Here is a 12,854-nt window from a genome sequence, read left to right as displayed (position 1 = left end):
CCTGCTGTGTTCATCCAGCTCAATACCTTGTTATCTCAGATTCTCCAGCATCGCCAGTTCCTACTATCTCTGACTTTTTTCCTTGTTCTTTTTATAAGAATCACCCATCTCTATATTCAGTGACTCCTATAGGACAGTACGCACATGGATTGTAGGCAAAGATAGCATTAGCCTCAGCTGTAATGTTTTAGCTAAATGGTCCTCAGCACTCATTATCCAGGTTCATTTGTGTGAAATAATGAACAGCTGCAGTTATCTATGTATCCAAACGCAGCATCAATCAACACCTTCAGGAAAGGAAAGAAACTATCCTGAAGGGAACACAAAAATGGAACAGTGGACTGGTCCTCACAATCATCGAATCTCTGAGTTTGTACTATATGTGGTATTTGAAATGGCTTGCAAATAGCACCCTAAACCAAAAAAGCCACGCAGATCCAAAAATATTAGCTAATACTGAATTCTGGTTCATACTTACAAAAATGATGCACAGAATACATCCTCTTCATCATCATCCTCATCACTCAACTCCCTCTCCGTGCATTTGACACTCGATGATCTTTCGCACGATGTGCTCCACTCCACGGAACTGGTCGTGACAGGGGGCGGGGCATTCTTTTCAATGTCATCTGTGTTTTGATAATCCACCTCACATTGGGGTGGAGTCTCTGGCAAGTTTTCTGGGGATGGGTTTGAGGCGGGTTGGATTTCATATTTCTCGATCCAAGCGTTGTAGTACCTTACAATGTTTTCATGGTTCAGACGTGATAGCAATGTCACTTCACCCTTTATTCTGCGGAAATGTTTACTGGAAGGATTCACCAGGATGCGTTTAACCGCATAACAGCAGCCATCTAATTTATTCTTTACCTGAAATCAAGCACAGTGTTGAATTTAACTAACTATTTAAGGGCATGAGAATGCATGACATTGAGGAAGACAACCATCTAAAATGGTCAAAGCAATGATCTATCCAGGGGATAGGAGAGAATACAATTTATCGAGTCCACAGAATTTAGCATTAGATTAACATTTGCTACAGTTTATGAACCATCACTACTCTTCAGGGACATTGTGGTTCATGTCAAATAGTATAACAAAATAAAGGATTAATATGTTCCTATCATTTGTTTAGCTGGGACCACCTTCCTCCATTAGAACACAGCAATTCTTCCTCTATATATTCTAAAAAGATTTGATATTTGTATATCAATTATACTTAATTATTTATAGATGGAGGACATTCATTGGGGTTTCAATTATGCATACAGTAAACAACAATTAAGCTATCGTGGTAGTGGACCTACCTCTGGGCCAGAAGGTCCAGGGTTAAGTCCTGCTGATATTGAAGTGTTTTTTCTAATTAAAACTGAAAGAACTGTGGATGCTGTCAATCAGAAACAAAAATAGAAATTGCTGGAAAAGCTCTGGCAGCATCTGTGCAGAAAAATCAGAATTAACGTTTCGGATCCTGTTCTGAGTAAGGGTCGTTGGACCCAAAATGTTAACTCTGCTTTCTCTCCACAGATTACCAGAAATCTCTATTTTTGTTTTATTTTTAGTTTATTCTTTCACAGGATGCAGGCGGATTAAATGCCTACGCCTAATTGGCCTCGAGAGTCCACCATATTGTTGTGGGTCTGGAATCACAACTTCAGTTCGCCAGACCAAGTAAGGATGGCAAATTTCCTCCTCTAAAAGACATTATTGAACCAGGGGGTCTTTACAAGAATCAGTGCTAGCTTCTTGGCACCAGTGCTGAGGCTAGCATTTGATTCCAGTAACTGAACTGAAATTTTACCAACTGCCATGGTGGGATTTGAACCCATGACCGCTGAGTAGTAGTCTGGGCCTCTGGATTACTAGTCCAATGACACTGCCACCACACCCGATCTCCCAGTAAAAGGCAGATGTCCCAACATGTCCAAACAAGGAGCTTAAAATAATTTGTTTTATAAAAAGACACTCAGTCAAACTGTGGTACAGCTGAGTTTGGAGTTGCTTACAATGCTTTATTCCATCTAAGATTTACCGACGGAGTGAAGATATTCTCCAAGTCTACCTTTGCCAATTGCTTGAAAATAACAAGACTCACCCCATCTTTTCATGTTATACACACAATGAGGAGGAATGGGAAGAAAGAAACTATTTCAAATTGAAGAGAAGCATATAATTAGAGGAAAGGTGATATATTTTACAGTAACTTCTACTGGACACAAAAGGGAAATACAAACATGAAGGTGGGGTGAAAAGAGTTGGTCAGTGCCTACTGCCATTTTAATAAATCAGCTACACAAAACTGTGATAACTTTAATGCTGGTTGTTTTTCTCCATCCACTTGTATCCAAGTTTCCATCCTGAAAGCACCAACTCATGCATCACTTGAATGTATGCCAGGCACTTCCTTAATTCCTCCACTAATTTATTTTTCTTTGGGAAAGGTTTTCGACTTTAAAAGGTACTATATGAATGCACATCAGTGTGTATAAATTTAGCTCAATGGTAGCACTCTTGCTTCTGAATACATTCAAGCCCCAATCCAAGGCCTGAGTACACAATTTATACCATTACTTCACTGCACATCAAAAGAAGTGCACTATTGAGATACCTTTTCATACAACATTAAACGGAGATCTTGTCAATTCCCAACACTGATCTAAGTGCAGGAGAACTTTGTGCCAAGGCCAAGATTATTCAAAATTTGCAGTATTATGGGGAGATCAAGACAGTGTATCAAGGTGGACACTTCCTTCAAAGAACAAGTATAAACATGATGAGCTGAAAAGTCTCCTTTGTAGTGTGAATTTCTATTTATTCCACAACCAACGTCGCCAAATTAACTATTAACTTGACATTTATGACAAAGTTATCCACAAATTCTCTGCCATGTCTGCCCACCTAACAACAGCCATTAGATTTTAAAAGTAGATGTCTGTGAAATGGTCTGGCACAATCGCAGAATGTGAAAAAATTAGTGAAAAAACTAGAGACACAAACGGAACAATAGGTTGATATGGTTAGATAAATACGGTGGGAGGAAGCTTGCATGGAACATTTTAATTCAAGACATCACCCCTCGAGAGAGAGGTAGCAACAACTGCAGATGCTGGATTCAGAGTCAACACAGTGTGGAGCTGGGGTAACACAGCACGTCAGACAGCATCAGAGTTAAAATTAGAACACAGGCTTCACATAGTTGGGTCAAAAATCCCACTTTGTGCCGTACATTCTATGTAATTCTATGTTGTGCCAATACAACAGGCAGGGAGTCAAACTTTAACTCGGTGTGAAACTAATTAATGATTTAGGTCCATCAGTAATTCTATCAGAGTAAATCTGATAGGAGAACGGACATACAGTATAGTAAAACCAGTTGGCTCTTGTGCAAACTTCATTTTTGAAACAGGGCACCGTGGTAAGACACCTTTTAAACCAGTGTTTTAGTTGACATTTAAACATTAATTATGTCATGAATCTGCACATTAGGAGAGAGTATTCCAAGGAATTATGTAGGGGACAGTTCAGAATTTTTCTGCACCAGTTCATAGTTACCTTGATGACAGCCCCAAAGGCACCTTCTCCCAGAAGCTGTAGCTCCTCAAACTCATTGTAATAACGCGACAGCTGCTTCTGGGTGTCTGTGTAAAGAGATGCAGTGAGGAGCTGGCTGTTTGGGATAACAGTTTCTGCACAATCCGTTCCTCCTGCTGAATCTGGTGACAGGAAAACAAACCACATTAGTAAGGTGTACATAGCAAATGGGAATGAAAAAATAAGGTGGAATTTTATACGGTTCATTGTACAGTTACAGCTACCTCTCATTTAGCAATCCTAATGTGCTCCTAAACAACAATCTGCTAAAGAAAAATAAATTTTCTATAAGAAAACCTGGAATAAAGATGGGTAATGCTCCTGACCCGTAATTTTTATATTAAAAACCTATTGTCCTCCCTGAAACGAAGTGGGCCAAAAAAAAATCATCTCACTAACTCTTAATAACTTATTAGCTCTTTAAACTTTCTCCTGGCTTGCCATAATGACTCACCCATTATCATCTCTTCTGCTCATCCTTTTGCTGCTGAATGTAACTGCGCACTGCGTATTCTGCTCATCACCACTCCCTAACCTTCCCACTCAAACTTTCCAATTCACCAGTTTGTACTGCTATTCCTACCCTCAAGCAGTCGCAGGGATAAGCAATGGGATTTCAACTGTTTAAAATTTATGCAAATGATTTAGATGAAGAGACGGACAGCATTATTGCCAAATTTGCTAACAACACAAAGATGGGTAGGAAAGTAAGTTGTGAAGAGGACACAAGGATGTGACAAAAAGATATTGACGTCAAGTGTGTTGGAAAAGATGTGATAAATATATTATCACTAAATTCAGAAACTCAGCTACTGTTCTGGGGACCTGGGTTCGGATCCCGCCATGGCAGATGGTGGAATTTGAATTAAATTAAAAAGAAATCTAGAATTGAGAATCTACAGATAACAATAAAACCCATTGCTGATTGTCAGAAAACCCTATCTGGCTCACTAACGTCCTTCAGGGAAGGAAATCTGCCGCCTCACCTTGTCTGGTCTACATGTAACTCCAAACAGACAGCAATATGATTGACTCTCAACTGGCCTCTGAAATGTCTGAGCAAGCAACTCAGTTCAAAGGCAGCGATAGTTGGAACTGCCGATGCTGGAGAATCTGAGATAACAAGGTGTAGAGCTTTATCTCAGTTCAAAGGCAACTAGGGACAAGCAATAAATTCTGGCCAGCCAATACACCCACTTCCCAGAAGTGAATAAAAAGAAGAGCACTATTTGGGAAATGTGAGATTTTAACAAGTAGTATACAAAAGTATATTACCTGAATGGTTAGAGCAGAGCTCAGATGCAAAGCATTTTGGGTTCCCTCAAGCATGAATTGCAAAAGGTTACTAAGCAGTACTTCGGAATGTTAATAGAATGTTATCATTTATCACAAGGGAAACTGAATATAAACAAAGGGAGTAGAGAGGGGAATAGAATGGGAGTGTTGCATTATTAATCAAAGGATAGCAGTGAGGAGGGGTGACATCTTACAGCATCAGAGGAGTAGGAGAGTCAACGTTTTGTGTCGGGACCCTTCAACAGGACCTGATGAAGGGTCCCGACCCAAAATGTTGACTCTCCTGCTTCTCTGATGCTGCCTGACCTGTTGTGTTACCCCAGCTCCACACTGTGTTGACTCTGAATCCAGCATCTGCAGTTGTTGCTATCTTTCTCGAGGGGTGATGTCTTGAAAGGATCATCACATGAGGCCATTTGGGTAGAAGTAAGATTCACAAAAAAGGCAAACACGCTTTTGGGTGTGTATTACAGGCCTCCAAACAATCAGAGATAGAAGACCCAATATGTAATCACATTTCAGAGAAACGTACGAATAATATAGTACTAATAGTAGGGGATTTCAACTGTCCAAGTAACAACTGGGATAGTTCTAGTATCTAGGGCAGGAAGGGAACAAGATTCTTGAACTTTCTCAGCTAGTGTGGAGAAACTGAGGCAGATGGAAGAGTACTCAATAATAGTAAAGCATTTTGAAGATACTGACTGTAGCTCAGTTAGATTTAGGATAGTTATGGAAAAGGAGAAGGATAGGGTGGGAATAAAAATTCTAAACTGGGAAAGGCTATGTTACTAAGACAAAATATAATTTGGCCCAAGTGGACTGGGAGCAGCTGCTTGCAGATAAAACTGCAAGTATCTGTGGTAGGATCTCATGGAGGTAATAGCAAGAGTACTGAACAAGTATATTCCTGTAAAGGTAAAGGGTATGATCAAAACCTGAAAGCTATGGATGTCAAGGGACAAAAAGGTTAGGATTAAGGCAAAAAAAAGAAAGTTTCTGGCTTCTTATGACAGAATCCCAAGAGGAGTATTAAAAGGTCCAAGGGAGAACTTAACAAGAAATTGGCAGGTAGAATATAGGTAAACACAAAGGAAATTTTTAAACACATAAAAAGCAAGAGAATAACTTGCCAAGGGCAGGCCCCATTAGGCCTCATTAATCTGTGTGTGCATGGACCTGGAAGATATGAACACAATCCTCAAATTAGTGCTGTGCACGGTCTTCACAATGAAAATAAGCAAATGCAGGTATAGACATTAGGACAGAGGACTGAAAAAATATCAGAAAAAAATAACAGAGATAGGATGGGAGCTATTTTTCTTGTAACAGCGAAGGTTAAGACAAGCCTGACAGAGTTGTATAAAATAATGAGGGGCATAATCCATTTCTATTAATAGAGGGTCAGTAACAGGGAGCCTGGGTTTAATTTAAGATGTAGAATACCAAGAAGAGGGTTGAGGCAAAATCTTTTTGTCCAGAGGGTGGTCCAGAGGGAGTACGGAACTCACTGCCTGAAAGGGTAGTTGGGTCAGAAACTCTTGTAACATTTAAGCAGTATTTACACTTCAATTTTGTGGCTATAGCTTCCAATGCTGTGGGCCAAAAACTGGAAAATGGGATTAGTTTAGTCAGATTTTTGTTAATCAGCACTGACATGACCTCCTTTGAGTCTAAGAAGTTATGTTTCAGTTATACAGGGTACTCGGAAAACTATAGTGGAGTACTGTGCACAGGTTTGGTCTTCCTAATTAAAGCAGGATGTAAATGTGTTGGAAGCTGTTCAGGGAAGGATTTCTTAGACTAATATCTGGAACGGCCGGGTTGTCGTGTGAGAAAAAGGAGAGACAGACTAGGCTTGAAACCACCGGTGCTTTGAAGAGCAAGAGGCAAACAGATTAAAATATATAAAATCCTGAGGAGTCCTGACAGGGTAAATGTGGAAAATACATTTCCTTTTATGGGAGCATATAGAACTAGGAGTAACTGTTTAATAATCAGGGGTCACCCATTAAAAACAGAGATCAAGTCAACACTTTTTCCTTCAGAGGGTCATGAGTCTTTGCAACTCTGCTCTTGAAAAGGTGATGCAATATCGTTAAGGCACAGGTCGATAGACTCTTGTTAAGCACCGGGTTGAAATGTTATTGGGGGAGGCTGGAATTCGGATTTGAGGTTATAATCCTATCAGCCGGGATCTTATTGAATGACGGAGAAAGGAGGTTGGGATGAATGACCTACTCCTGGGCCTGATTCATATGTCCACATGTTGGTATGTGAGAGAGGGACCGGGAGAGGGATTGCTAGAGAATGTGAATGAGAGTAACCGCACAGAAACAAAATAGAGGCAGCACTATTCAGGGAACACCCCCAATTTACTAAGTGTGCTAAAATCAAATGCTGATTGGGATGCACTTGAAAAACCTAAATAATCAGAAGACAAGAACACAGAATGTTCCTTGTTGTTCCTCATACAGTGTTTAGGAAATGGGACATAAAACCTAAAATTTGAACCTCTAAAATCCCAAGTGGTATAAAATGCCAACATTAGAAATGAAGAATGAATCACTTAATGCTACAAAACTGGCAGCGAATCGGCACAGCTGACTGTTCGGCTGTTTGAGTTTCAACTGTCTCTGGACATTGAAGTTTGTCTAAGAAACATTAACCATGAAATTCTCAGCTGACCTTGAAGAAATCTGTGTGGGAGAGCTCACAGCAGGGGAGCAGCTAAGTAGATTTTTTAAAGTGTAACTTTAAAGTTTATTTTGTAAAGCTACAATAGTGAGTAGAGTGGATTCTTTTTTGATTATATGTTTAATTGAGATCTCTCTCTTGAATAAACTTAGAAAATATAAACCATAGGTAGTAACTTCACCTGGAGCAATGATTTTAGAGCAGTAAGAATGTGCTATTTTCTGGGTCTGTAGGTTGTTAAGGCGCAAAGGTAGCCTTTAGTAGAGTGATGTGCTCTTCCTGTCGGATGTGGGAGATTAGGGAGAGTTTCCATGTTACTGATGATTGTGTCTGCAGGAATTGTGTATGGCTGCAAATCCTATCAGATGGCATGGACTGGTTGAAGTGGCAGTTAGAGGCAACTTACAGGAGCTGGGGCTGTGATGGATGGCAGTTGTAGGAAGGGAGAAAAAACAGAGATAGAGTCAAGTAGATGAGTTACCTCCAGGAAAGGTAGGAGAGGGAGGCAGGTAGTACAGGAATCTCCTGTGGCAATCACCATCTCAAACAAGTATGATGCTTTGGAAAACGTAGGGGGTGATGGAATCTCCAGGGAACGTAGCACTGGTAGCCAGGTTTCCGGTACGGAGACTGGCTCTAATGTAGCAAGGAGTACATCAGCTTCCAAAAAATCGATTATGATAGGGGACTGTCTAGTCAGAGGCACAGACTGACCTTTCTGTGGCCAACAACGAAACATCAGAATGGTGTGTTGCCTCCCTGATGCCAGGATCAAGGATATCTCAGAGAGGGTGCAGAATATTCTCAACAGGGAGAGGGACTAGCAGGAGGTCGTTGTACACATTGGAACTAATGATATAGGAGGAGAAAAGGATGAGATTCTGAGGAGAGAATATTGGAAATTAGGCAGGATTTAAAAAGGAAGTCCTCGAGGGTAGTAATATCTGGATTACTCCCAGTGCCTCAAGCTAGTGAAGGTAGGAGGATACAACAGATGAATGCATTGCTCAGGAGCTGGTGCAGGGGAGAACTATTCACATTTTTGGATCTTGGGAATCTATTCTGGCGTAGTAGTGGCCTGTATAAGAAAGGGATTGCACCTAACTTGGAAGGGGACTAATACACTTGCAGGGAGGTTTGCGAGAGCTGCTCGGGAGGATTTAAACTAGTAAGGTGGGGGGAGGGGCACACAGGGAGATAGTGAGGAAAGGGACCAGTTTGAGACCGGTACAGTTGGGAAAAGGAGCGAGTCAAACAGTCAGGGCAGGCAGAAACAAAGCAGAGAACGAGGTAGGACTGATAAATTAAACTGCATTTATTTCAATTCAAGAGGCCTAACAGGTAAGGCAGATGACCTCACGGCATGGTTGAAAACATGGGACTGGATATCATAGCAATTACAGAAACATGCCTCAGGGATAGACAAGACTGGCAGCTAAATGTTATGGTATAGATGCTACAGAAAGGATAGAAAGGGGGACAAGAGAGAAGAGAGAAGGATTGGCCTATAGATACACAATAGTCAGCAGAACACTGAGAAACAAATTTGTTAGGAGATCTGAGTTATCTATAGGAATAACAGGGTGGTTATGGTAGGGGATTTTAACTTTCCAAACATAAACTGGGACTGCCACAGTGTTAAGAGCTTGGAATGAGGGGAATTTGTTAAGTGTGTACAAGAAAATTCTTCTGATTCTGTATGTGGATGTGCCTACTAGAGAAGGTGCAAAACTTGATGTACTCTTGGGAAATAAGGTTGGGCAGGTGGCTGAGATATCAGTGGGAGAGCACTTTGGGGCCAGCGACCATAATTCTGTTAATTTTAAATAATGATGGAAAAGGATAGACCAGATCTAAAAATTAAAGTTCTAAATTGGGGGAAGGCCAACTTGGACAGTATTAGGCAAGAACTTTGAAAAGTTGATTGGGAGCGGATGTTTGCAGGTAAAGGGATGACTAGAAAATGAGAAGCCTTCAAAAATGAGATAATTAGAGACAGTATATTTCTGGTAGGGTGAGGGGCAATGCTGGTAGGTGTAGGGAAAGCTGGATGCCTAGAGAAATTGAGGTTTTGGTCAAGAAAAAGAAGGAAGTATATGTCAGGTATAGAGACCAGAGATCGAGTGAAACCCTAGAAGAGTATAAAGGCAGTAGGAGTATACTTAAGAGGGAAATCAGGAGGGCAAAAAGACGCCATGAGATAGCTTTGGCAAATAGAGTTAAGGAGAATCCTTAGGGATTTTACAAATACATTAAGGACAAAAGGGTAACTAGGGAGAGAATAGGGCGCCTTAAAGATCAGCCAGGCCGCCTACGTGTGGAACCGCAGGAGATGGAGGAAGATGCTAAACGAGTATTTTATATCAGTGTTTACTGTGGAGAAGGATACGGAAGATATAGAACATGGGGAAATAAATTGCAACATCTTGAAAAATGTCCTTATTACAGAGGTGGTGGTGCCGGGAAATCATGCCTCACTAACTTGATTGAGTTTTTTGGAAAAGTAACTAAGAGGATTGATGAGGACAGAGCAAGAGACGTGATCTATATGGACTTCATTAAAGTGTTCAACAAGGTTCCTCATGGTAGACTGGTTAACAAGGTTAGATCACACAGTATAGAGGGAGAACTAGCTATATGGATATAGAACTGGCTGGAAGGTAGAAGACAGAGGGTGGCGGTGGAGGTTTGCTTTTCAGACTGGAGGTCTGTGACTGGCAGTGTGCCACAAGGATCAGTGCTGGGTCCACTGCTTTTTTGTCATTTACATAAATGATTTGGATGTGAACATAGGAGGTATGGTTAGTAAGTTTGCAGATGACACCAAATTTGGTGGTGTAGTGGACAGCCAAGAAGGTCAACCCAGAGTACAACAGGATCTTGATCGGATGGGCCAACAGGCTGAGGCAGATGGAATTTAATTTAGATGAATGTGAGGTGCTGCATTTGGGAAAGCCAAATCAGGCCAGGACTTATATACTTAATGGTAAGGTCCTGGGAAGTGTTGCTGAACAGAGACTTTGGAGTGTAGGTTCATAGTTCCTTCAAAGTAGAGTCCCAGGCAGATAGGACAGTAAAGGTGGTGTTTGGAATGCTTGTCTTTATTGGTCAGCGCACTGAGTACAGGAGTTGGGAGGTCACGTTGTGGCTGTACAGGATACTGCTTAGGCCACTTTTGGAATACTGTGTGAAATTCTGGTATATTCCTGCTATAGGAAGCATGTTGTAAAGATAGGAAGGGTCGAGAAAAGACCTACAATGATGTTGCCAGGGTTGGAGGGTTTGAGCTATAGAGGGAGGCTGAATAGGCTGGGGCTATTTTCCCTGGAGCGTTGGAGGCTGAGGAGTGACCTTATAAAGGTTTATAAAATCATGAGGGACATGGATTGGAAAGTCAAAAAACTAGAGGGCATAGGTTTAAGGTGCGAGGGGAAAGATTTAAATAGGACTGAAGGGGCAACTTTTTCACGCAGAGGGTGGTGCGTGTATGGAACGAGCTGCTAGAGGAAGTGGTGGAGACTGGTGCAATTACAACATTTAAAAGGCATCTGCATGGGTATATGAACAGGAATAGTTTAGAGGGATATGAGGCAAATGCTGGCAAATGGGACTAGATTTATCTTGGACATCTGGTCAGCATGGAATGTTGGACCGAAGAGTCTGTTTCTGCACTGTACATCTCTTTGACTCCATATGTAAAACATAGGATTGAGCTCATTAGTCATCAGTAAGGAAGATAGTAGGAAAATGCTCAAAATGTTACAATAATCAACTTAACAAGATAATCAATAAAAGTTATTCATAAAAATTAAATGCCTTTACAGGAGAGCTGGTGTACTGGATCAGGGAACTTGGAAGAGCTGAAAGCCCTTCTGGCTAATGACTTTGCTGACACTCTAAAAGTTTTCCTTCACCCATTATAATGTAGATTACTAGTGGTAGACCTCTCACCTTCTCGACTGTCTTCGTTGCAGGTCGATGGTGTCGGTACCAGTTGAGGCTTCACAAAGGAATGTTCAAGTAGCTGCTGGGGACTCCAACGTGCCTTATCCTCCAAACACACACATCTACAACAAATGTCAATATTAGAAACATCATCTGACAAAATATGCGTTGTGAACTATTCCACGACCAACAACTGCCCAGAGCTTTATTAGTTTACTCGGTTTGAAGCGATGTTTTGAACTACATTACTATCCTCAACAGAGCAATTGGGGGTTGTAGTAAGAGGAGCTTAAAGAAACAGTCAACAAATCAGTGCTTGTGTACCCATTCAGTTGTGCCATGACTGGAAGGAAAAAGTATTGCATAATGAATTCTACCCAAAGGGACTTCCAGTCACAACAAGGAGATAAGAGACACCCAACAGTAAATCAGGAGTGAAGCTCAAGGACTGGGAAACAGTCGTGGCACATCCATCCCGAGAAGTGCTCTTAAACAGGGACATCGAACCACGGTCATCTGTCTTTTCCTTTAGGAGGCCACCCAAGATACTCAAGGTTTCCAAAGAGAAAGATTGGAACTTCCTCAAGTTTCAAAGTCATGACTAAATTTCTGGTGAATCATGTCGGTAAACATACGAAGTCTTTCATATATTCACCAAACTTGTGAAACCCCATTAATAGAATTATACAGTTTGTTCATCCAAATTGAATGGATGCATCAAGAAAGCCATCTATTGTAGATACTGCAATGAGTAGCAACAATTTGTTGACATGAATTAACAGTTAAAGAAACATACATTTCCCACATTAGGTACTTGAAAAAAAAGGTGATTAAAGTTTTTTAAAGTGTTGGTTTTGTTCCTGAAGAAGATTTGTATTGAAGCATCAAAGAGATGAAGATGCAGCACCCATTTTAATATGCTAGAATTCTGATAGTTGTGTAACACAGAACAGGTCAACATCCGGATATGGATTCCCAATCAATAATCCCCCTGTACTGAGATACCATCTCAGCCATACCTCCGACTAAGCAGCAAGAAGAGGTTAAGTGTTTCCCAAAGAAAGTCAAGGAGAGAGAGAATGACTGGGTTAGCCAGCACAACACAATCTACTTTGTGAAGGGACTGGATATCTGATTTATATCTCAGCTGTTTTAGCAAACAGAGCCTTTTTTTTAAAACCATCCATAAGCCAGTTTTAAAATACCATGATCACATGAAGGTATTGGTCTGGAAAACAGGGCATTTTCATCACGTGTCCAATCAATAAACACACTGTCTGCTTAGATGAAAACTGAAAGAACTGCAGATGCTGGAAATCAGAAAC

At 40.9% G+C, this 12,854-nt stretch overlaps 1 protein-coding gene across 1 annotated transcript in view; it reads right to left on the bottom strand.

The window, feature by feature from the left end:
- LOC125483793 (cytosolic phospholipase A2 zeta-like) overlaps positions 1 to 12,854 on the bottom strand; it is a 96,437-nt gene that overhangs the window by 1,796 nt on the left and 81,787 nt on the right. The window contains exons 15-17 of the mRNA XM_048600477.1: positions 11,536 to 11,651; positions 3,553 to 3,713; positions 479 to 870 (exon numbers count right to left, since the gene is read on the bottom strand). Coding sequence (XP_048456434.1) covers positions 479 to 870; positions 3,553 to 3,713; positions 11,536 to 11,651 — 669 coding nt within the window. The remainder of the gene's footprint in view (positions 1 to 478; positions 871 to 3,552; positions 3,714 to 11,535; positions 11,652 to 12,854) is intronic.

Source organism: Rhincodon typus, chromosome 8 (genome assembly GCF_021869965.1).
Source record: "Rhincodon typus isolate 14 chromosome 8, sRhiTyp1.1, whole genome shotgun sequence".
Classification (NCBI taxonomy): Eukaryota; Metazoa; Chordata; class Chondrichthyes; order Orectolobiformes; family Rhincodontidae; genus Rhincodon; species Rhincodon typus.
Note: the sequence above shows the minus strand (reverse complement) of the source record. Positions and strands in the feature narration are given on the sequence as shown.